Genomic DNA, 26,769 nt, shown 5'->3' on the forward strand with positions numbered 1-26,769 from the left:
ACGTGATGGAGCTGCTTCACGTGTGATATGCCAGGTGGTCGGGAGAGCGTGTGTGAAGAGAGAGGGTTTAAGCGCATCTGGGGAAAGTGCCATACACAGAAACAAAACCAGGGACCCTGGCTTTCCTCCAGAGAAGTGAAACATCTTCATGCAGGAAAAACGGTCCGGATTTAATGAGATATAAACCATCCAAGAGCATGGTCGAATGCTGTTTGAAACAAGCAGTAAGGTACAGGCAGGCTACAGAATCTTAACTGCAGTGGTCAGCGAGGGTTGTCCAAAGGAGAAAGGTGGTCCTGAAAAAAGAACTACAGATCTAGAGATGGTCCTGCTGAGTGAAGTCAGTCAGACAGAGAAGGACAGATCCCATGTGACATCCCTTACATGCGGAAATGATACTCATGAACTTATTCACAAAACAGAAACAGAATCACAGAGAACTAACTTAGGGTTACTGGGTAAGGGGTTGAGGGGTGGGGAGAACAGGGGGAGGGGACAGTCACGGAGTTTGGGATCCACATGTATGCACAGCTCTTTTAAAGTGGGTGATCAGCAAGGACCTGCTGTAGAGACAGGGTGCTCTGCTCAGTGTTACGTGGCAGCCTGGATGGGAGGGGAGTTGGAGGGGGGCGTGGAGAATGGACGCATGTGTGTGTATGGCTGAGTCCTTCTGCTGTCCACCTGAAACTATCACAACATCGTTAACCGGCTATGCTGCTGCTGCTGAGTCGCTGGAGTCGCGTCCGACTCTGTGCGACCCCATAGACGGCAGCCCACCAGGCTCCCCCGTCCCTGGGATTCTCCAGGCAAGAACACTGGAGTGGGTTGCCATTTCCTTCTCCAATGCATGAAAGTGAAAAGGGAAAGTGAAGTCGCTCAGTTATGTCCAACTCTTCGAGACCCCATGGACTGCAGCCCACCAGGCTCCTCCGTCCATGGGATTTTCCAGGCAAGAGTACTGGAGTGGGGTGCCATTGCCTTCTCCTAACCGGCTATATTCCAATATAAAACAAAAAGTTAAAAAAAAAAGTCTATAGATAGCTACTGACCTGAATCTTTAAACAGTAAGAAGGGTCAGAGAGAGAATAAACTAAGAGAGCAGACATCACTACTTCTCCTGTTCATCCTATTACTCACTCATCTTGCTGGTACTTAATAGTTCCGACTGAACAAATGAAATGCCAACTTTCAACTTCACTAACCTCAGTTGAAGGTATACCTCTCAAGTCACTTGTCATACACTGGCATTTATTATTTATTGATTTAAGTCAGATTGCCTTAAAACATAGTAATCGCCTATGAGCCAAGAGTGTTCTGTCAATTCTTTCCACCTCTAGGTATAATAAGGGCTTAATAAATGAATTAGTCATATATGATAATAAATGAATTAGTCATATACAATAATAAATGAATTAGTCATATATAATTTTAAAAAAATTTTTTGGCTCTGCTGGGTCTTTGCTGCTGCTCGGCCTTTTCTCTGGTTGTGGCGAGCAGGGTCTATTCTCTAGTTGCAGTGTGCAGGCCTCTCATGGAGGTGGCGTCTCTTGTGGAGCACAGGCTCTAGGCTCACGGACTTCAGTAGCTGCAGCTCCTGGGCTCTAGAGCCACAGGCTTAATAGTTGTGGTGCACACGCTTAGTTGCTCCACAGCATGTGGGATCCTTGCGGATCAGGGTTGAATGCGTGTCTCCTGCACTGGCAGCTGGACTCTCCACCACTGGGCCACCAGGGAAACCTTCTCATATATGATTCTAATAATCAAAGGCCTGCACTTGCTAACTTGACAGTAACTTCTGCCAGACTGATGCTCCTTTCATTAACAATGATAAACAATGGACAAAATATAAAAACAACAATCGTTTGAAGTCAATGGAAAGTACACAAAGGCATGAAAAAAGAGGCAGGGATGCCACCCTGCTCTGGGAACTGCTCTGGGAAAGACCATCTGTTACTGGCTTTTCTCCTGAGGGCAGACCTCAGTCCATGCTGGGCAAGGAGAACAGAACTGCTGCAGAAAGTGCATTTTACTGAGCTAAGGTGTCAGAGGTCAGAGTTCAGGATTGCGTTGTTGCTGCTGCCGCTGCTGCTAAGTCGCTTCAGTTGTGTCTGACTCTGTGCGACCCCATAGATGGCAGCCCACCAGGCTCCCCCATCCTTGGGATTCTCCAGGCAAGAACACTGGAGTGCATTGCCATTTCTTTCTCCAAGGATTGCGTTAGCAGCTGGAAATTGAGTGGCGGAAGTGGGGGGCGGCGGGGGGTGGGGGGGGCGTGGATCTTAGAAAGGAGGAAGTCAGAGAAAGGAGAGCCTGCATGTCTGTGTATACCCTCCCTTCAAATCCCTGGCTGACCCTGCACTGCACATGTATGACTGATACTTCAAGAAGCCCTGTGGAGGACAACATCTGAGAGCCGAGCAGGTTTCAGCCATTTCCCTAGGCTGAGTAAGGCATGGAATTCAAGTCCCACAAAGTCAGCAGGGCATGGTAAGCACTGTGGGCTGAAGTCCCAGAGGACTGTACCTTTGGAGTACAGACCATGTGGCAGGACATAGAGCTGCATCCTAGGACCGTGAGCAAAACTAAAACAAACTCACCCTAAAAAAGCTTTTCTCCCACATGACCCAGCAATCCCACTTCTGGGCATACACACTGAGGAAACCAGATCTGAAAGAGACACGTGCACCCCAATGTTCATCACAGCACTGTTTATAATAGCCAGGACATGGAAGCAACCTAGATGCCCATCAGCAGATGAATGGATAAGGAAGCTATGGTATATATACACCATGGAATATTACTCAGCCTTTAAAAAGAATTCATTTGAATCAGTTCTAATGAGATGGATGAAACTGGAGCCCATTATACAGAGTGAAGTAAGCCAGAAAGATAAAGACCACTACAGTATACTAACACATATATATGGAATTTAGAAAGATGGTAACGATAACCCTATATGCAAAACAGAAAAAGAGACACAGATGTACAGAACAGAATTTTGGACTCTGTGGGAGAAGGCGAGGGTGGGATGTTCCGAGAGAATAGCACCGAAACATGTATATTATCTAGGGTGAAACAGATCACCAGTCCAGGCTGGATGCATGAGACAAGTGCTCGGGCCTGGTGCACTGGGAAGACCCAGAGGGATCGGGTGGAGAGGGAGGTGGGAGGGGGGATCGGGATGGGGAATACATGTAAATCCATGGCTGATTCATGTCGATGTATGACAAAAACCACTACAATACTGTAAAGTAATTAGCCTCCAACTAATAAAAATAAATGAAAAAAAAAAAAAAAAAGCTTTTCACAGGATCAAGGTGATGGCTGTTGTTCAGTTGCTAAGTTGTATCTGACTTTTTGTGACCCCATGGACTGTAGCACACCAGGCTTCCCTGTCTTTCACTGTCTCCCAGAGTTTGCTCAAACTCATGCCTGTTGCAGTCAAGGTGATGGTGATCACCAGCAATTTAACTGTGCACTAAAATAAACACACTTCTTAGAAAGATAACTATCCAGAGCCTCTACAACATGTAATTCACTATGTCTACCTTGCAAACAGAAACTATTGAACACGCAAAGAAACAGAAGTTATGCAGCTAAAAGTCAACAGACAAAAAGTCAAGAGAAGCAGAACCACAGAAAACCTAGATGTTGGGTTTAGTATGAAATAATTTCAAAAATAAACAGTACAGGACTTCCCTGCTGGTACAGTGGATAAAAATCCACCTGCCAATGCAGGGGACACAGGTTTGATACCTGGTCCAGGAAGCTTCTACATGCCATACAGTAACTAAGCCTGTGGACCACAATGACTGAGCCCATGTGCTGCAACCTGAAGCCCATGCACAGAGCCTGTGCTCCGCAACAAGAGAGACGCCCGTGCCCTGCAACAAAGGGTGACCTCCACTCAGCACAGCTAGAGAAAGCCCAGGAGTAGCAACAAAGATCCAGCACAACCAAAAATAAATAAATGCTACAAATACATTCAAGAATGTATAGGAAAAGTTGGATAAAATGGGTGAAAAGATGAAGAATTACGGAGGAGACAAAAATTCTCAAGGACTAAGTGGAAATTCAAGAACTAAAAACTATAATATTCAAATAAAACAATTCATTGGGTGAGACTAATCGCAGACCAGACGCTGCAGAAGACAGAAGCAGCCGCCTTGAGGACAGTAAGGAGACATTATCCAAGCTGAAGCACAAAAAGTATAAAGACTAAAACTGAACAAGCAGAGTCTTGACGACCTGTGGGGATGCTATCTGACATAAAAGTAACTGGAGTCCCAAAAAGATAAAAGAATACAAGAATAAATAAATAATTTGAAGAAATACAGGCTAAAAGTTTTCTAGCTTTGATTAATTTGTTTTGCAATTAACTGCAATTATAATACTTATCACTGATTACTATGTCCTGGGCTTCCCGGGTGACTCACAGGGTAAAGAATCCGCCTGCAATGCAGGAGACCTGGGTTCAATCCCCGGGTCGGGAAGATCCCCTGGAGAATGGCTACCCACTTCAGTATTCTTGTCTGGAAAATCCTAAGGACAGAGGAACCTGGCGGGCTACAGTCTATGGGGTCGCAAACAGTTGGACTTGACTGAGCAACTAACACACACTATGTCCTAGCATCAACACTAAGTATTTTATATATGTATTTTCCAATTTTCACTAAGTAGGCATTACTGCCCCATTTTCGGAATAAGAATACTGAAGACTGAAATGGGGTGGAGGGCGAGGTGAAGGGTCTTGCACACATCTCCACGGTCGCAGATCTAAGATAATAAACTAGGTTTGTCCAGACTCTCCCCCAGCTTTTTCAGAAAGCCTCAAGTTGATAGGCATGAAGGCAATCAACACCACCACCACCAGGTCTGAATCATATGTGTTATTCTTCACAACAGTCCAGTGAGGCAGAAATGATTATTCCCTTTACAGAAATGAAGACCCAAGTGCTTAAAGTGTTCTCTGTGCACAGGTATCTCACCACCAATCAGAGGCTAAATCAGCTTTTGATCCCAAACCTGTCAGAACGAACCCACGATACATTAATGATGGTGTGCAGGAGGCATGTTTAATCTATGTAAGAGAATACATGAATATATTGGTCTAAGGGCCTTGTTGTTCATGTACCAGTTAGGCTAATTACAAAGGACACAGTAGTAGTAGGAGTGAAATTGGGGAAATACTTTGTGGGTAATCCTCAATTCCAGCTCTAGTCTGAAGGAATAAAACTGCTCTCCTTTTTAAGTGACCCATCTAGCACTTTCAAGTTACAGGATTACTGCTTCTTTTCTCGTCTGTCTGTCTCCACAGGTGAGGCACCCCAGGACGGCGTGCCCACGAGTTCTGCATCCCACTCGATGAATCCTCAGTTCGCTATCCTAGGTCAGCAGTCATTCACCTCTGACAGCTAACAGTCTTAGCAATTCTGCCTCGGCAGCTTTGGGATGATAAAGAAATAAGCTTCAAGACTTGTAGCTACTGACGAGTTGTGCGAGTAATTTAAGCCAGGTTTAAATTTAAACTTACTAGCTGTGCCAGTAATTTAAACCAGGTCCCTTCACCCCTAAATTGGGGATGACAATGTCTTTCATGCAGGACTGTTGAGATGATGAAGTGACAACAGGCAGCTGGCATGTAGCAGGCACTCAACAAATGGTAGTTATAATTTATTACTTCTATCAAACTTGGACCATGAAGGTACAGAAACATTTTTTTTTTAATAGTCACCTTTAACAGAGTGTTTTTCTTGTTCATCTCAAGGCTTTTTAAAAAAACCCGAACTAGAGGTTATGGAGTAAGTGTTCCCAATTTCATTTAACATGAGTTAATTTCTCATGAAGCACGCTCCCGTAAGTTGCAAGCAAACATTATAAAATATTAACTGATTTTAAAACTGAGACCATTCATTTCCAGATCAGCAAAATGGAGGAAGTGCATACACATACACACACATACCCCAGATAGCTTCTGATTTCAAGTAACAGAGTGTTTGAGCCAATGGCTTGAATACAAAAACTGTCAGTTCCCAAAGAGCCTTGACCTGTGAGGTTATTCTGGAAAGAAACTTCAATTTTCTAAAGGCTGCTTAAAAAACCTCCTCGGGTTTTATCCCTACATAAGTTGAGGAGTACTACTCTCTCCCAGATAATTGCACTCCGTTTTAGAAAAGCCTGCTTCCTTGATCATTCTGAAGGAATCCACTATTTTACTGTCATTTTTTAAGGAGTAATGGTGGGGGACCTCCCTGGTAAGACACCGCACTCCCAAGTAGGGGGCCCAGGTTTGATCCCTGGTCAGGGAACTAGATCCCACACGCCACGATTAAAAGATCCCTCATGCAGCCAAATAAATAAATAATAATATTTTTTTTTCAAAAAAACGAAGAAGTAATGATGGACTCAGAAGAATTCAAAATGCCTTGAAGGCCCAAAGTAATTTGTTTAAACTTTGCTCAGATCACTACAACTACCACCAAGAGCTATTTGCAGTTTTTCTGTCTAGGGTTCTATTCCTGAGGGCCTAGTTTTGTTTATTTATAGGTTTACTTTCATTCAAAAAAAATTTTTTAAATCAGATTATCAGCCACCAATTTGGAAAACGGCAAAAAGGAGAATATACTCTAAACACAGACAATGTTCTCTGTATACCTCTTGACATTCTTTCCATTAAAATTCTAATCTATTTTTATCTCTATCTATTCTTAAGAAAAATTTCCTCCCCACAGAAAACCACAGGATTAAAAATATCATTACAATTAAGACTCTAAACTTAATTACCAACTCTACTTACAATTAACTTCACACTATACCTTTAAATTTGAGAAAATGTTAACTAAAAAAAAAAAAAAGCTGAAATGAAGTTGGAAATTACTTGGATATAAAGATTTACTTCCTATCCACTGATGAATTTAGCACTTTACCTTTAAAATTTTATATTTCCTCATATATGACGAGCTATTTCTTAAAACAGATAAATTATCAAAATGAAAATCTGGGGTGAACATCACATTTTAATTTTGCTTTAAAAAATACAAATGTTCTTGTAAAACCGCTCACTATGCAACTGTAAGTGAAAATGAAAGGGGGAACATAAGAGTAAGCAACAAGAAAGCAAGGTGCTTCCTTTCCTGACTTAAAAAAGCTGGGAACTATTCATGATCATCCAGATACGTTTCAGAAATAAGACTTCCGTATCCTATGCTTGTAATCAAATGACATACCACTGTCACTTTTTTATTCGCTGAAATAAAAGGATTTGAGAACCCAAATTTTCAGACTAACAACATTACAGAGATTTCTAGTGGATACCATGTGTTACTAATAAGCTAAAATGTACTCCAAATATATCTTGGCATGAATTTTAAGGAAGCCACCATATAATAATAAAACACATATTTTGATTTGTGATTCATTATTTTTTAATCACAGAAAAAGACCTAGTAGCAGGAATATCCTGGGTTTTTCCTGCCAAGGAGAAGTGTACATGTGCGTGTGTTTCAATAACACATCTGTTAAAAAAAAAAAAAAAAGAATCAATTCAACTAAGTCATGTGACAGAAAAACAAATTTGGTACCTCACGCTCACATTAACCACATGACTCTTATCTTGTACAAGTACAGTATGCGCCACTTTCTTCTCCAGCAGCACTGAGATGCAGTGAGCTCGTCTTTCTCTAGAGACACACACCGACGTGCACTGGACCCACCGTGTGCACACACACGCTAGTGCTCACAGAAATCCTGTGACTGCCAGCCCCATTTCATCTCTTCTGACCTCAGGTCGCACTCAAAGACCAAGAGCAGGATGTCGGTCAGAGCTGCGGTCACCTGAAGGTTCAGGGCTAGCAAATGTGCTTCAGTGGCGCTTTTTGGTGGGGAAAAAAGCTTCAGGGCTGCTTGAGTATCCTCACAGCATGGCGGCTGGTTTCCTCCAAAACAAAAGAAGAGGTGGGGGACCTAGGTGGAAGCCATCTCTTTTAGGAACTGGCCTTGGAAATCACATGGCATCACTTCTATTATACTCTCTTCAATAGAGGAGAGTTCTAAGTCTGGCATATGTTCAAGGCAAAGAGAATCAGACTCTATCTTTTGAAAGAAAAAAACCACAAAGAATTACAACGTCCTTCAAAACCTCTACGATATTCAAGAAAATACTTGCTATTTTAAACATATATTAGTGCGAGAGAGAGAGGGAAAGAACACATTCAACAGGTAAAACTTTCTAGACAACAATATATTTCACAGCCAACACTTCAAAACTTAGAACCAACATAGAAGAATTGAATGGCTTGGAAATTTTCCCCTTGATCCAAGTAGTATGCAGAACTGAGTTTTTTGTTTTTTGAAATCTCCTCATATACAGCAGGGACAAGTAAGGGAGAGACAAATTCCTAAAGCCATTTCAAACTAAACTGCTTACAGGGAGATAATTCGTTTTTCCAATAAAAGGTCTCTTATTAATTTATAATTAATACTGATAAAGCTTACATGTAAAAAATAATAGATACCCTCTTAGAGTAAGTCCTTTCACCATTCTCAATCATCTTTCAAATCGTTTTGGGGAGGTGGGTGGTTAAGTATTCTCAAATCAGAAATATAGAAATGCTTCTTGAAGTTCCAAAGAACATCAGATGGGTTTTGTGTCACTTAAGCACTGTGAGAAACCAAGAAAATTATGAAAACACACTGGGAAACAGACACTAGGGTTCAGCCTCTTGTGGCTTCTCTGGAAGAGACCAGAAGGCCTTGGACAGGAATGGCCTGGATTCCACTGAGTATGGCTCATGGGAAGATGTGCAACATCACTGTTTTACTCATCTCGCTGTTAATTTTAAGAATTAAATGTCACAGGGCTGCCCACACAAGCTGACAAAAAAACACTAAATATGCTATAATCATTGGTGACTGCCAAAACCCTATCAGACCCCTGCAGTGGGTGAGATCTTTTATCCCCACATTTCCAGGCCACAGGGATGATGATAACTGCTATTGTGGCCCCTATCTGAGAGGGACCAAAGTCACCCCACGGGTTACACTGCTGTGAGGTTACATTTGATGGATCACTCATGAATATTCATGATCAGTGAATATTTAATAGCCACTGACAGAGCGTTTCCTGGGGACCCATCCGGCTGATAAGCAGCCATTCATCCCGTGCTTGTTGAGTCCCTGCCAAGTGTCAGGTCGACGACACATGTATAGTAGCTGTAAACAGCAAGCTGGAGTCAGCAAGGCTCCCTTCCCAGTCCTTGCCAGTTGTGGCCTCCTGGACAAGACGGTGTGGCCCTTCACACTTCAGCTCCATCATCTGTAAAACCGAGATAACAGGAGACCTACCTCAAAGGCTTGCTGGGCTTCACTTAGTATGGCATGAGCACCCAGTGTATGCAAGTCCTCCAGAGGTATTCCCCAAGCACCCTCTTCGAATGACATCAGGTTTCCTTTTTTATCCTGCAAGCTCTCCTTTAGTACTTGCCAGTTTCTAAGCACTTTCCAGCTTGATGATCTGATATTAACATCTCTCTCTCCCCTACTGGACTGTCAAACTATCATCAAGGCAGAGATTCTGTCTGATTTATCTAATATACCCAACATCCCAAACAGCAGCATATAATAGGGGCCCAATAAATATTTGATAAGCTAATAAACTATGTTGGCAAATTCACAAAATACAAAGATGAAAGACACAATACAGGCCCGCCAACAAGGAGTTCCCAGGCCACCGATGCAGTTCTCAAATCTAGCTGTATTTAGAATCATCTGGGGAGTAATACTGCTTTAAGCCTAATACTTGGCCCCTACTTTGGAACAACTCTTGGAGGGTGGACCTATGGGAATCTCTGCTTTTGTGTTTTAAAAGAGTTGTTCAGGTGATCTTTTAAAAAATTATTTATTTTTGGCTGCACTGGGTCTTTGATGCTGCACAAGGGCTTGGCTCCAGTCTTGGCAAGCGTGGGCTCCTCGCAGTGCGCCAGCTTCTCACTGAGCCGGCTTCTCTTGCTGCGGAGCACGGGCTCCAGGGCACGGGACTTCAGCAGCTCAGCGCATGACCTCAGGAGTCGTGGTGCACGGGCTTAGCTGCTCTGTGGCACGTGGGATCTTCCCAGACCAGGGATGGAACCCGGGTCTCCTGTACTGGCAGGCGGAGTCTTTACCACTGAGCCCCTAGGGGGAAACCCTTCTTCAGATGATTTTAATGAAAAGGCAGGATTGACACTCACTGGTCTAAAGCTTGAAAGACTGGCCGACAGTTACCATACAGTGTGAGGTATGTTCTTCTGGGGATGATGGAGGTGCCTTGTCTGCACATCATCAAATATCGTAGCTGCGTCACACGTGACTACTGAGGACTCAGCGTGGCTGCTGACAAGGAGGGCCTGAACTGAACAGCATTTTAATTTAAATTGAAAAACTTATGTGTGTCTGGGAGCCCTTCTATTAGCCAGGGCGAACCTAGGGCAGAGGACACACGACAGCCCCGAATCCAGGTGACAGGACTCAAAGCTCAGTGAGCTGTGGTCCCACCCACAGGAGAGCATCGCTGGGCAGGGGAAGCAGCAACCAGACTCTGCACTCAGCCCGCAACCCCACACCTTCCACACACGCAGGACGATCTCTCCCGCCTCCGTGCCCGGGACGGCTGCGACCAAGCACAGGAGCCGCTGTGCGAACTGCGGAATGGCGGGGTCGTTGTGCAAAACGAGGCGAGGCGTCGGGGGTGAGGACTCTAGGAAAGGAAAGACTCGCACGGAGCCCCCAGCACAGAACTGGCACGGCAGCACCTCAGATGTAAATCAGAGGTCTCCCTTTATGAGTCACACTGTAAGCCGTTAACATTACGAAGAACTAACGTGCATTCCTGAGGCAGACAACGGCTCCTTACATTCGTTATAAAGTCATCCTGGTTCCACATTACCGGTAGGAAGGCTGAATTAATACAGAGAAGGCATCCACGCTCCTGACCTACCTGTCATTTTCCCTCACCTACTGTGTGTCAGCCAGGCACCACACGGCAGGCAGTATGTTAGGGGCCTTAAATATTCCCTCATTTTGTCCGTACAAGACTCTGTAAATCAGATGCTATTTTTTCATTTTATGGTGAGGTAATTTAAAACTCATGGAAGTTAAATAATTTACTTGACTTTGACAAGCAGGAATAAAGCTACAATTCAAACTTAGATCTACGTTACACCTAAGATTGTTTTTTTATAAAGTTTATCTCATATTCTATTATATACTCAATAGATATGCTACTGTCCAACAAACCTCCATTTATTTTCTGTTTTTTCAAATCATAGTCAATGCTTCAATGAATCTACTTGTATATAAAGCATAATACACACACATACATGTAGAAAAGTACATATATCCTAAGTGAGCATTTCATGAATTATCAAAAAGTAGACTTAACTATGGATTCGATTAACCAATCCATAGTTTCTTACAGAAAAACCCAAATGACCTTATTGGCCAACCCAATAATACACTCCAAATCAAGAAAGAGAACAATGCCAGCACCTCAGAAGCCCCTTGGGCAACCTCCTAGTTATTTATCCCATCCTCCACCAAAGAGCTAACATCTGAAAAGGGCCTACCACCTCATGGGAGTTCATTAGAAGGAGCTAAGAGAGAAGTTACAAATTACATGTATAATCTAGGCCAAGACTTGAGGTGCCATTTGGTCACTAGATAATTGGACAAATATCATTTAGCTACTTTAATTAGAAGTTAGCATTTTATTGGACATAAAGAAATTAGAGACGGGTCTCCAGAAACCAGGGTACAAATCTGTTAATTATGATTATAGAGTGCCCTAGGCTTGGGGCTTTAAGGGTGACAAGGGGCTGATTCTCAGTTCTGAGAAGGTGAGGAGGACCAGGAAGTACCTGAGGGCTGAGCTCTGCCTGGTTCCACGTTCCTTTCAGCCCCATGATTTTACCAAAATAGGGAGCATAAATTTAAATAAAATATAAAATGAATAAAATATGAATGTATCATACTTAACTAAACTTCCAGGAAGTGGTAGACCTTTTACAGATGTGAACTACTTAAATCCCTTCAACAGTCCTGTAATAGCACCTTCCCCGCTTTACAGAGAAGATGACGGAGGATCAAAAAGTGAAGCACCTCGAGGTCACGAGGCCGGTTAGGGTTAGAGCAAGGATGCAAACCCACCCCCACCCGACTTCAGAGCCCTGCCCTGTCCATACACCCTGCTGCCTTCCCTTGCCAGGGGTTCTCTTCTGTTATAGACAGCTGACTTAGAGTCATGTCCTCTGGGAAAGCCAGCTGATGACTGCAGTAACAGTAACAAAAGATGTGAGTCAGACCTAGAAACTCCTTTTATGTTTCCAAGCCTCTCTCCCCGGGGGGTGCTGGGACCCACTGTTTCATGTGGACACCTACTGTTTATCTTTATTCAGTTTGTTTCTTCTTACCCACCGACAACATACTTTTCTCTACAAGGTGACAAAGTCTCTGACCAAGTAAGTAAAGTAAGTGTTAGTCGCTCAGTTGTGCCCGACCCTTTGCGACCCCATGGATTGCAGCCCACAAGGCTCCCCCTGTCCATGAGATTTTACAGGCAAGGATACTAGAGTGGGTATCCCGTCCCTTCTCCAGGTTATCTTCCCAACCCAGGGATCGAACCCAGATCTCCTGCACTGCAGATTCTTTACCGACTAAGCTACAAGGGAAGCCCATAAAAAAGTGAAAGTCGCTCAGTCGTGTCCAACTCTTTGAGACCCCATGGACTATACAGGGAATACTCCTGGCCAGAATATAGGAGTGGGTAGCCTTTCCCTTCTCCAGGGAATATTCCCAACCCAGGGATCGAATCCAGGTCTCCCGCACTGCAGGCAGATTCTTTACCAGCTGAGCCACAAGGGAAGCCCATTTGCTGACACAGGTTACCTGGCCTGCCCTGAGCCACAAGCAAAGACTCGAGCTGGCAGGTTGTGTCCAGGTGTCCACTTGGCCTTGTACCCCACACCCCCTCTAACTTTCACCCCATGTCTGTCACCAGCTGGTGGTGGTGGTGTTCAGTCACTAATTCGTGTCCGACTCTTTGTGACCCCATGGATTGTGCTGCCCATCAGGCTCCTCTGCCTATGGGATTGCCCAGGCAAGAATACTGGAGGGGGCTGCCATTCCTTTTCCAGGGGATCTTCCCGACCCAGGGGCTCAACCCCAGTCTCCTATATTGCAGGCGGATTCTTTACCACTGAGCCACCTGGGAACCCCATCACCAATATTGATTTCCAAATGTGTACAAGTTTGCTTCAGATGGAAAAGATTTTCGTTTAACTGAGGCCACTGAATTACAGCCTGACCAATCACACAAAGACATTTTACATGTCACTTGTGGCAATATTACCTATAACTTTACTAAGTTTTTCAATGTATAATAAAATCTACTGAGATTAATGGGCTTCCCAGGTGGTGCTAGTGGTAAAGAACCCGCCTGACAATGCAGGAGACATAAGAGACATGGGTTCTATTCCTGGATCAGGAGGATCCCTGGAGGAGGGCATGGCAATCCACTGCAGTATCTATCCTTGCCTGGGGAATCCCATGGACAGGAGCCTGGCAGGCTACCGTCCATAGGGTTGCAAAGAGTCGGACATGACTGAAGCAACTTAGCATTGCAATTAATGTTTTTTCTTCTTTTTTCTTGGAAAACAATAACAGGCTTGGACTGACAGAAGGACTGAATTTCTTTGACTTACTTGGTTTTCCATTTGTAGCCAAGCCTTTCATAAACTTAGCACCTAACAACAGAAAAACTCGTCTCCTGCATTGCAGGCAGATTCCTAACCATCTGAGCCATCAGGGGAAGTTCAAGACTATATATACATAAATACATATAATTTGGTGCTGTCCGTGTTTGTAAGTACTTACCTTGACCGGAATTATATATTGCTTTTACAGACTTCTTAACTTTCTGTAAGGCTGTTCTATCTTGGTCTAGAGCCTAAAAGAGAAAAACGGGGAGAGAAAATGTTGGAAAACTTGGTAAGTTTAAAAAAGAACAGAAAAAGAAAAACTCATTCATAACTGCATTTGTTGGGCTAAGCACTGCAGCAACAGGAAACTGGCACATTTGTCTAACAGTGAACTGTTTCAGAGACATGATTTGCCCAGGATTTGAGTAGTTTTGGGATAAATGCAGTTATTCCACAAGGCTCAACATTGGGTGAAATGGATAACTTGGTGGTCAGTTGGTAACTGTGCTCCATTACGCACAGGAAAGAAAATAGAAAACACCTAATAAATCTTAAGATTTGATTCCTTCACTTGGAGAGCTTATAACTTGGGAAGGGAGAAAGGCAAACAAGTGACATGTTCCCAGCGGACAAAGCACATCGCCAAATGGTAACTTCAGCCAGAAAGAAAACATTCAAGGGGGTGTAACAAATAAGAGTGGCCCCGATGCGCTTCTCAAACTTTTAACTTGAGGATCACTTTCAGTGTTAAAAAATTTTTTGATGACATAATGCTGATATTTCAAAAATTCCACTTATTAAAAATCACAACATGGCAAGCTCTACCATGATGCTGGTAATGCTTACACATGATTTCTTACGTGATGAATCAACACATCTCCAGCCATCTACCTGTGTTACCAGAGGGGTGGGGGTGGGGTATACTGGGGGACTGTCACTCCTGATTCTAAGACCAAGTGCTGGATACACAATTGTGTTTCATTTGAAAATTCACCACACCGTGCACATAGGATGTGTACTCTTTTCTATGTGTGTGTCACACTTCAAAAGCAAGTCAGTGTAAGATAACACCCATGGCACGCTGATGTAAACTTCTTAAAACAAGCCCCTCTCTGCTCTCCCAAGGATCTGGGATCCATTCACAGGCTGGGAACCCCTGGCTGGTTATGTGAAGATGTGGAGGGCAGGAGCAACAGCAACCATCGTAATAAACTCATTTGTATAGTTTAAGAACATTAAATGTGCACTCACGCCTATTACATCAGCTAAACCTGAAGACACCAGATGAGTGAAGTGAGGCCCACAGAGCGTAAGACCTTCCTCACTGCAGGAAGGCACACGGTGACGGGAGCAGGCACCTACTATTCCCCTTCTGCAAAATGGGTTTTCCTGCTGCTCTGAACATAGGGTTCAAGGGGCCCTGCTGCCTTCCTCTGGCTCCTGCTCTCTGGGTGAACATGGTGTACACCGGGCTCAGTCCCGTCTAGGATTTCTGGGCTTGAGAACAGGGATCATAACATTCAGCCCCTTTCTGACGACGCGAGCCTGGGGGCCACCAGGGCTTTTGTGGCGGAAGAATCGGGCCAGACAGGATGATGCTAACAGGGACGAGGCATCAGAACGAAGAGGTGGAGCAGGCAGTCCTTGCGTCCAGCTGTCCTCAAGGCTGTGTCACCGCTAACCTTCCTGCAGACTGAGGACACGAGACAATAAACTCCCTTCAGTCCTCAGCCAGGTGAAGTTGGGACTGTCACTTGTAACCACAAGTCCTAAACAACACAAGAACTAAAGTTTACTGAGCGCTTACTACACCAGATGTAAGCTTGGTAGAGAAGACATACCCAACAGATAAGATTCTCTGTGTAGCATCTTCAAGAAAAAAAAAGCAGCATCTGTATTTTTCAGATAAGGAAATGTGATAGACTGTTAATAAATATTTGTAAGAAGGGATGAAGGGAGGAAAATATTAACTTGGCCAAAGTCATAGAGTCAGAAAGTGCTAAAAGTCACATTTTCCACGAATGGCTCTTGAATCCCAAATCTAATGGGATGCTGCGATAAAAATCAGACTGCAGGTCAAACGCTATTTCTGCCACACCCATCACTTATTTCCCACCTCCACATCCCACCTGTATTCCCTTTTTTGGTACTCTTTTTAAATCAGTGTTTTTCTTTAAATCCATTCCCTTCCCCCCCCCCCATTCATATCTTCTTTTTAAAAAAATAAATGGACACTGTAAAGAGCTGGATCACTCACCATTAACAGGCGATACCCTAAAAATTACAAAGTATCTCTAACTACACAAAATGCTCACCTGTTTACTACCTCAAATCATCTCATTTAACACCAGGGACACTGCACATCACACTTTATGAAAGCGTGTTTTACGATACAGTTTCAGAGAAGAGATGAAGCTTGAGTTATTTCAAAGATCTGAGATTTGTATTTTAAAGAGGGAAGACAACTAACATTTTAATAAATGTTTAGTCAAACAGGGGCTGAGGTTTACACAGGTTATTCCACTCAATTCTTACAAAAAACCTCTGAAGTAAGTGCTGGTACTGGATTCATTTTATAGACGGGTAAACAGAGGTTAGAAAGTGTAACTTGCCCAGGTGGCGGAGTAGGGATTTGAATCCAGGTCTTCACAGTAAAATGCCACCCCCTAATCACTAACCAGTTCTGCATTCCAATGATTTCCCCTGAGGAACTGAAACAGAACAGTCTCATCTTGAGCGGGGAGTGTGCACCAGTTTGCAGAGGCAAACCTGAGTTAAGATAGTTAGGTTGCTGGTAAGAGCGGGAGGGAAGACAGTAACGAAATAAGCACTCATTTTAAGAGATGGGATCCAAAGGGTTTATCCTTTGATGAACTGCTTTTGTGGTAAGGATATTTTAAAAAATAATTCTAATAAATGCCACCATTTATTTTTTTATATACATATTGACCATGCATGCTAGGTCATTTCAGTCGTGTCCGACTCTTTGCAACCCTCAGGATTGTAGCTCACCAGGCTCCTCCAACCATGGGATTTTTCAAGCCAGAATACTGGAGTGGGTTGCTAAGTCGTCCTCCAGGGGATCTTTCTGACCCAAGGATAGAACCCGGGTCTCCTGCGGCTCCTGCATTGCAGGCAGATTCTTTACCACTGAGCCACCAGGGAAGCCCTTATATACATTATTACTGCCATCTTTTTTTCCTGATGAAAACGCCTGCTTTATTTTGGAGAAGTCAAACAGCTTGCCAGGTGTCACATATCAGGTAAGAGAAAAACCAGCTGACGCTTTTTCAAACAAGCCACCTAAAAACCCACTGTAGATGGCATGCTCATGTGTCTCCTGATTTTTTAATAACTTTAGAGAAAGAACAAAAGATCTCCTTATGGAAGAAAATACACTACTGGCTTAGCTTCAGGGAGTGATAACCACTGAAGAATGATTCTACTCATAGAGAAATTAATGAGTGGACTTTAATGTCCACGCACAGAGTTAATGACTCCCAATAAGCAAAGGGCTGGGGAAGATTTTAGCCATAACATTTTATGAGGCCAGTTATCTGCTTCCTTTCTGCAGGAGGGAAAGTCTCAGAAATTTATGTTGGATTCTTACCAACCTGTCTATAAACTAATAGGATATAAAGTTCACGTACTTTTAAAGGTTATTAATCACATCCACAGCCACCATTACATCTAGGTGACACTTCTCTTTTTACACTCTTCTATTTGGCCACTGGCAATAGGCAGCCAAGTAAAATGCACTTTTTAGAGCTCCGTGTTGAAAAGAGCCAGGAAATGCTGTCCTTCAATCAAACAAGGCTCCCTCCAGAAATAACACATGTCTAAATGTGCTAGAGAGCGCCATCCCCTCGACTGCCAGACGAGCAACACTCGGCAGTGACATCTTTTAAAATGTCCTGTGTGTAAAAACTAAATAAAGCGGAGAGAAAAGAGGCAGATGAATGGGCTTCATAACTATCCTCTCTCTCAACCCATTAAAAGTATGTTAAAATACGTGCCTGCATTCCAAGTATGCATCTGAAGGTGAACAACTTGAAAAAGTGGATGTGTTTGTGAAAGGAGGAGAGAGGGAGAGGGGAGAAGGATGAATGAGCCAAGGCAGGAATCCAGGAGAACAGGCTGATCTCTAGTAACACAATAATACCTTCCCCATCTAAGAATTCCGCAATACAGCAGCCCCGCCTTCTCTGCATTACTGAAGAGCAGGGGCATTAACCTCGAAAAGTACTTCTCATCTCTATATTGAGACAGCTTATCTCATGCACAGTCCTAGCAAGTGTGGGCATCTGAACACAGAGAGAAAGTACAGGCTGTTGCAAGCTAGTGAGAGGCTGCTGGAGAAACCACACCACAGAGGCTAGCAACCTGAGGGCTCAGAAGGAGTCTACAACCTGGATGTGAGAGTGAAAAAGAATTCTTTAAGAATCAAGGGGTCATTTGGGGTAGGACGGGGAGCCTTTCGTACTCCTCTGGGCCAAGCGGCATCCCTGGGTCACAACAGAGTGCAGACAACAGATGCTCTTGAAGATGCACAGGAATCCAGCCACGCCTGGTCCCCTCCACTCGGGGCATCTGTACCAGCTGATCTGTCTGTCTGGAACTCTCCTCCCTAAGTTCTTCAGGTGAGGGCTCTTTCTGCTTACCCAGGCCTCGGGTTAGCAGCCCCCTCCTGGGGCGTCCCGGGTGGTCCAGAGGCTAAGACTGCATGCTCCCTGTGCAGGGGACTGGGTTCCATGCCTGGTCAGGGAACTAGATGTCACATGCCCCAACTAAGACCTGGCACAGCCAAATTAAAAAAAAAAAAAAAAAAAAGCTCCTTCCTCCAGGAGACCTTCTATGATCCACCTAAAGCAGCGTATCCGCTCTCCCCCACCATTCACTCTCTCATACACTTCACACTGGATACTCAACAGCGCTACACATCCCTGAAACGATCCTGGTCGTGACCTGTATGGAACTTCTCTCCCTCCACTGGGAGAAGGACAGCCCTACGGACGTGGGCCCCTTGGAACCTCTTCATGGCTGAATTCCCAGTTCCGGCGTCCAGCTGAGCGGAAGCTCACAAATGCTTAGGAAACGAAGTTACAAATAATGAATCAACGAACCCCTCATTATTCTCAGCTCCCCAAATAGCAACGTATGCAATGCAAGGCTTGCCTTGAAAATGGCCGAATAGAATTTTGAATTGAGAAACAAGGCCCTCTGCAATTCTTCCCCTGATGGTTTTGAACAGCTGAGGTCTAAAAGTATGTATGTGTTAAATGTGTGAGTGTGTATGTGTTAAATGTGTGAATGTATATGTGTGTGTCACACATATATGTATGAGGAATATGACCACACAGTATCTTGAGTAACTGTTTAAAAGGACAGACAGAGCTTACACATTTTCAGTTAGTTTTGTATCTTAAGATAGTTATTCTGGCAACTGTTAAAAACATTTTATTGGAATACAGTACACCTACGTTAAATGAGCAATGCCAATATGCCTGTTAACACTCATTAAGATTTTCTCTTTCAGAATTACTTTCTAAGTCCAGGGTACCTTCTTTTCAATATACTCAAGTGGGAAAAAAATGTGTCTTATTTTAGGTAGATGTGATTTTTTAAAATAAAGCACAAGTCTTTGATGCTAAGTCTTATGCGTATACTTACAGAGAAAGCAAATAGTGCATAACATAACCTCAGAGAATGTCTCACAAATGTGCCTGGGAAGACATCGATCACACCTCCCATCCTCTAGCGATGCTGAACGTTAAACAGATGAAAGTACCTGGATGTGGCTGACACAAAGCCTTGCACGGAGCAGGTGCTCAAAAACTGCTGTCATTACCCTCACCTTTGGAGGTGCTTCCAGGAGAGAAATTTCTGAAACACTTGCAGCGGTGACAGCACAGCGTTACTGAAACAAGCACTCCCACTAGCAAAGTCGTTTCTTCAATGAAAAGAGTTTTTACCCAGTTGGGGGAAAAAAAATGAGTGCTTCCGTTTTATTATTTTAATAGTCCTATTCAGGGAGGTAATTTCAGAAATGCATTTCAACAGATGCATTTGTCCCGTAATCACCACAAGGTGAAAGCTCTTCTTCTGTGCAACCGGCTTAATAGGAAAATCAAAGGGAGATGATGCTGGCCTAATTTTGGTTCAAAGCCCAGATGCTTCATCCTTCATCTTGCTGAGCAACCCCACTGCCTTTCTGGGAGGAGGGAGATGCCTAATTAATTCTCATACACTCGCTGAGAATGAAATAGTGATGGAGGCTTGTGTGTGGCCTTCTAGCCAAGTCATTACATTAGTTATCCATCACAAGACTCCACACCCTAGAATGCACGTGTATAACTGTAACATGGACCAAGTAAGTATGGGCCCAGAAAGTAAGCCGATGTGACGATGAAGGGCACTGTGACTTAAGGAGCCAGAAGGGAGAGTGACCATGTCATTTCCTCTTAAAAGGGCTGGGGCATCTGAACACTCAGATAAGGTACAGGCTGCTGCAAATGAGAGCGAGCCTACTGGAGAGACCACACCGACAGAAGCCGGGAACCTGAGGCTTCGGAAAGATTATTCAAACTGCACATGAGAAAGAAAAAAAAAATTCTTTAAGAATCAAGAAGCCATTTGGAGTAGGACATGGAACCTTTTGTACCCCTCTGGGCCGAGGGGCATCCCTAAGTCACAGTGGAATGCAAACAACAGATGCTCTCAGAAATGCACAGGAATCCAGCCACGCCCATTCCCCCCACTCAGGGCATTTGCACCAGCTGACCTGTCTGCCTGGAACTCTCCTCCCTAAAGCTCTTCAGGTGAGGGTTCATCCAGGCCTCTGGTGGACAGTCTCAGGTTAATGCAACTGAGTCTCTGTTCTGAGGGTCAATCCCGGGTTTTTATGTCACTCGCTCACTTGTTCATCCATTAGCTGTGGCTGGCACAGAGTGGTCCCTCCTCTGGGCCAGGCACTGCCTCTGCCCCTGCTTTCCCAGCTGCACGTCCCCGCTTCTACCTGCTACAGCAGAACGACAACAAAACCCTTCACTAGGACCAGTGGGACGCGTGGGACTGCGTTAGATGAGACAGGAAGGAAGTTACTCATAAAGTAGGACTCCTCCCTACCCTGGGATTTTGGCCACACTTCCCCAATCATACTGTCCTTTACCCTGAATTTTAGGGCTTTAAGTACCTCTGTTTCTTTCCCTACTTATCAACTGAAAGCGCTCCAATAATAACACTTGTGTTTGTTTCTTTCTTAGCACAGAAGATGTTGAGTAAGAACTTGCTCCGTTAATGAAAGGAAAATACATACGGAAGGGAGAAAGGATGAATCCGCTGGTCCAACACTTTGGCCACCTGATGCCAAGAACTGACTCCGTGGAAAAGACCCTGATGCACGGAAAGACTGAAGGCAGAAGGAGAAAGGGGCGACAGAGGATGAGATGGCTGGATGGCATCACTGACTCGAAGGACATGAGTTTGAGTAAGCTCTAGGAGTTGGTGATGGATAGGGAAGCCTGGCATGCTGCAGTCCATGGGGTCCCAAAGTCAGACACGACTGAGCGACTGAACTGAACCAAGAGTAAAACCCAAGTCCTCTTTACTGCCAGCCAGGCCCTATGAGATCCAGGGCTGCTGCCCTCTGACTCTGTTCCCACACTCTCGACTCGTGTCTAAGTCACATCCACAGTCTTTCGGAACCCATAAGCTTGAATCCACCCAAGAGCTTCTGCAACTGCTAACATCTCTGCTGAAATCCTTTTCTCCAAACTCTTCCCCAGATGTAAAGTGGCATGGCCTGCTCCCGCTCTCCTTTTTTTTTTTTTGCATTCACCTCAAATGCTGGAAGCACAGCCCCTATCAACCTGAGGAGTGGAAGTTACTGGGGCGCTGAGAGGCACCCTGTGGTTCAGCTACACAGCACCAAGGCCAAGAGTAGCTCACATGAAAGGAAGAGGGAGAGATGTTATCGTGTCTTAGTTTCAAGATTAACACGAGTTGAATGAGGCTGCTACACAAGGGGAAATGATCAACCTAAAATAAAACGTGATTTGCATAATGCATCTCAAAAAGGGAAAGCTGACAGGTCATCCACAAAGGTTTTAAGCTCTTTACGCTATTTTAGACTATAAAAGTGTCCTTAAAATTCAGATTCTCCTTTGTTTATACAGATTTCAATCAGAAACTTCTCCTGTCCTCTACTCCACCTGTAGCTGGATGGATTCACAAAAGGGGAATCAGATTCACAGGCAGTAGAGAATTGTGGGAGCTGAGGACTAAGGGTTTGGACCCCACTTCACAGCTCAGATAAGCAGCAAAGATCAATGAATCACCTTAAGCAATGTTGTTGTTCAATCACTAGGTCGTGTCCGACTCTTTTCGACCCCATGGACTGCAGCCCGCCAGGCACCCCTGACCTCCTCTGTCTCCTGGAGTTTGCTGAAACTCATATCCGTTGAGTTGGTGATGCCATATTCCTTCAGCAATACCTCCTGATTGATTCTAAGGATCTATGCCATGCAGGAAAACAGCACCAACCTATCAACTTTCCAGGCTGAAGAAAAGATACTGCATAAAGCTGCGGCTCACCAAAGTCCCGCTCCCTGTGTACACATCTTGAAGGAAGTGGCTACACAAGGCCCAGAGCAGGGGCTCAGTAAATGTGAGTCAACGGAACCTGCTTCTATACTGAAGGCATCTATAAGTAAAGCTAGACAGAACAGCACTGGAACTCACAGAACGCTATTTATTTCTCAAGCGCTATTCATTTTAAAAACCTAAGTGTTTCATACAACCTTGCACTGTCATAGTCAAGAGTCTTCGCTGAACCACTAAACCGACTCTTGTACTGCTGTGGGGATCAGCAGAGTGAACAGAGGAAAGTGGGAACGACACCTTTAAGGCCCTTTAAGCCATATAATAAGACCCTACCTGACTCGCAGCGCTAAGCCCAGTCCTGCTTTGCCCCGTGAGGCTGGGTCTCTACACCGAATGGCTTGACTCCTGCTGGTCCCACACCATCCAGCGCTGTTACCACGCGGGGCCCCCAGGTCCACGGGGTCACCCACATTCCAGCATTCAAGCCCTCGTTGGTGAGTGCAGCCTTTGCCTCTGGTGCATATCTGGGCCCTGGAAGAAGCAGGGCCTGGCTGCGGAGCCATCACGAAACGGATGCTGCGGTGAAGACCTCGGCGGGCCCAGCCCTTGAGGACTCCTGCTGGCTCCGTGGGACCTGCTCAAGGGAGTTGTCCTGAAGCGCCCCTGCCCTCCTCGGCTGACACCGCCACAGCAAAGTGTTTCCGTCTCGCCTCCTTCACCTCTAACTGTCCTAAGAGACTTTTTTCGTTTAAAGAGACGTTTTCACAAAATTGTTTGTTTATTTCTGGCTGTGCTGTGTCTTTGTTGCTGTGCGTGGGCTGTTCTCCAGTTGCGGTGCACGGGCTTCTCCCTGCGGTGGCTTCTCTTGCCGGGGAGCGTGGGCTCTAGGGTGCTTGGGCTTCAGTAGTAGCGGCAAGGAGGCTCCAGAGCACAGGCTCAGTAGTTGTGGCACGTGGGCTTAGTTGCCCCTCGGCGTGTGGGATCTTCCTGGACCAGCGATCGAACCTGTGTCCCTTGCGTGGGCAGGGGAATTCTAAACCACTGAGCCCCCAGGGAAGTCTTCCTTAGAGGCTTACAGCGGCCCGGTCTCACCCCCCTTCTCCCAACACTGATGATGAGGATGATAAAAACAACAGGATTGTGTTCTTATTTAATCCTCACAGTAACCGATAAGGATGTCTCTGTCGCCCACATTTTACTGAGAAGGAGACTGAAGCGCAGGATGGCCCGAGATCCTGCAAGTCAGATACGCAGTCAAGGTTCACGCCCAGGTCTTCCTGACCCGCAAGCCCGTATTCGTGAGCTTCATGTTCTCCAAGCTGCCAGCCTGACACAGTGGGTCTGGAGGATGGAGGAAACTTTAAAAGACAAAATCAGCCAAGGATTCGGTAACCAGGCCACGAGACAAGCAACTTCTGAAACCTTCTTCTTCCCATTTGAGGGACGCTCTCGGAAGAAGCCAAAGAGGAATTGAGATCAACGCTTAGCTTGAGAACCTGAAGTCGCTCTTTACAGGGGGGAGGGGACAAAAGCAAAGTGGGAGGAGGTCAGCCTGCAGCTCCTTGGGGCTGAGTCACCTGGCTGTCCCCACACCCTCCGCCCCCCCACTTCACGTGGGCCCATCTGCTAACCAAACACTGTGCTGGGTGTGGTGGTGATGAGTCAGCCTCACAGAGGGTTTCCATGTGGCTTCAGGGGCACCCGGGGACTGCAGAGCAGCCTCTGTGGCCTTCACTGAGAGCCATGCTGGACACCGGGCATGACTTGCACTAAACCTGATCTCTGGCATGTGTGCCCCCAAAGAGAAAAATAGGTTAGAGAGCATAACTAATCACAACAGCACATGGAGATGCACAGGCTTGTGAATGCTTCCAGGTACACCTTAAAATATCAGAGCGAAAAACACTACTAAGCATGACTGGCAGAAAAACCCTCAAAAAGAATTGGTGGGCTTATCCTTGGGGTCAGTGAGGGAATCAGGAGCTTATTTTAAGAAGAGGGACAGTTTCTCCACCTGGTACTTCTAATCCGGCTCTGGTCCATGGAGCGGTCGCTTTAGTCCCCACTGAGCAGTGTGAGAGGGAACTATCCAGAGATTGGGCGCGTCCATCCACAAACACCTACTCCTCTCAACAGCCAATGCCCACACTCGGCGTGGGGACACCAGGCAAAGACCAGACAGTGCTCTTCTTCGAAGAGGGAGAGACAGGGAATGGCAAGGTGCAAACCAACGTTCCTCAGAGCAGAGATGTTGTGGTTTAGAAGCACCAGGGAGGCCACGTGGCCGGACCACGTGGACACGTGGAGGATAAAGAGATGGACGGGGGCCAGATCACGTGAGGAGGAGAGGCCAAAGAAAGAGTTCGGTTTTATTCTGACGGCAAAGGTAAGTCAAGAGTGGGGCTGCTGGGGTTTTACAAGAAAGAAGGTGGCAATTACTCCTGAACTTTGGAAAAATGACTCTGGCTGATGTGCTGGGAATGGGAGGGACAGGGGCAAGATCGGAAAGGAAAGAGCCGATCGGCTGGGTGTCACACAGGCAGAACTTCTAAGTTATTTCTCATGTGGCTGGATCCACTTTCTCCTCTAGGATCACACTTCGTATTTAAGGCTTCCTCCAGAAGTAGCCTTCTCCCCTCCACACCCACGCACGACCTCGGTGGAGGATATTGAGATGCCCAGCTGGACTCAGGAGACCACAAAACCCGGCCAGGCCCACCTCTGCAGCAGTCCTTAAACCCATCCCCTTGGTGCCGGCCTGACTTCAGGGCTGCACCATGTCCCGGGCAGAGGGAGGAGTTCTTCTAAACTATGAATCCGATCATGGCACTCTCTTGCTTTAAAACTTAGAATAATGAGCAGGCTGAGTCTTTCAACGACCTTGAAAGCCCTCTTTGCCTTACCGCACGGGCTTCCGCAGGCTCCCTTCTGCAGCACAATGACCTGCTCTCTCCGATCTCTCACCCGATGTTGCTGGCAGTCCAGGTCCATGGTGCCCAGTTGTACGCAGCACCTGTCTGACCTCTGTTTGACTCTGGAGATGCCAACTCCAGTAGATACAGCTCTCGTCCTCAGTAATACTTTTGCCTTTTCTTCTCCATCTTAACATACTACAAACAGAGGCTCAACCTTTACGATTGAGTTTTATCATCTCTTCTTTGAAACCTGCCCCTTCCTGCTGAGAACGAATCTCTCTGCAGTGCTGTGAGAGCACTTATCATAAGGACTTCTTCCTTACATTTCCATCTCCAACATATGGAGCTATGAATCTTTCAAGACGCTACACACATACTTACTCATTGCCTTTCCCCACTGCAGAGCCAGCTTCCTGCCCTAGGAATGCATGTGACCTGGAGACCAAGGTGTTCACAGTGCACAGATGGGACCCCACCCAGGATCCAGGTAGGGTCACCTGGCAGCTAACTCTGACCCCACTCTCAGACCTCTCAGGCTCCCAGCTTCCTGACCTGTCAACTTGGAAGACTGGCCACTACGAAGCTTCTCTTGGCTCTAATTTTCTGAAAACAAACCATTTTCAAGTCCTAGGGACCATATCCTACTGCTTCAACTCTCTTAGCATACTAGATTTTGTTTTAAAGGAAAGACACCTTAAATTTTTTTTGACATGTTAATTTTTTAAAAGTGAGTGACCCTAGAACGATCTTACATTTAAGACCTCTATGAGATTAAAAAGATCAACTGTGGCTTTGGTCTCAGATTCTAATTCCAGTCATTTCTGTGTCACTTTTTTGTGTTCTCTGTCCCCCAAGAAATGTTCAGAAAAGTTCATTTTGAATTCTGTATTCGAAGACTATCAATCATATAAAATAAGCATACTTAGTGCCTGTCAAAAAAGAATTTTATTTATTGGCTGTGCTGGGTCTTTGTTGCTCCGGGGGCTTTTCTCTAGCTGTGGCAAGTGGGGACTTCTCTCTAGTTGTGGTGAACAGGCTTCTCATTGCAGTGGCTTCTCTTGTGACTTTTTAAAGATGAAGGAACTGATTTAGACCAAGTGTCCAGGGCCAAAAGTCTGGGAAATGGCAAAACCAGGCTTTTCACCCTGTAAAGTCTAACCCCCAGTGTCTGTGTTCCTTCTGCCACAACAGACTGCCTCTCCAGTTAAAAGACAGGCTTTGGTCTGTTGCTTCTTATGGTCGGGTCTTTGGCTCACTAAGCTTTCTATAGGTGGCTCAAGGGCCCAGCTTCTGAGAAAAGAAGTTCTTAGGGGAGACAGGCTCTCAGCCACTGGTGACGTCCCCGGCTTGGCCAAGTTTAGAACTCTTGTGTCCTCTCCAAAAGGAACCTCAGAGCTGCTGACCGTAGATCCGGTCATTGCTAAGTAATGGTTTTTACAAAGACTGGCCTGATTTGACAGTGGAGATCAAGAAACCCCAACTCCACATCTGCATGAAGATGACTACTGCAAATGAAGGTCGCT

At 45.3% G+C, this 26,769-nt stretch overlaps 1 protein-coding gene across 2 annotated transcripts in view; it reads right to left on the minus strand.

Moving 5' to 3' along the window:
- Window positions 1–26,769, minus strand: part of ASAP1 (ArfGAP with SH3 domain, ankyrin repeat and PH domain 1) — a 327,644-nt gene that overhangs the window by 119,930 nt on the left and 180,945 nt on the right. For both annotated transcript variants that reach the window (XM_043483127.1, XM_043483126.1), the window contains exon 4: window positions 13,906–13,978. In XM_043483127.1, the coding sequence (XP_043339062.1) occupies window positions 13,906–13,978 (73 nt within the window). The remainder of the gene's footprint in view (window positions 1–13,905; window positions 13,979–26,769) is intronic.

Source organism: Cervus canadensis, chromosome 12, assembly GCF_019320065.1.
Source record: "Cervus canadensis isolate Bull #8, Minnesota chromosome 12, ASM1932006v1, whole genome shotgun sequence".
Taxonomy (NCBI): Eukaryota; Metazoa; Chordata; class Mammalia; order Artiodactyla; family Cervidae; genus Cervus; species Cervus canadensis.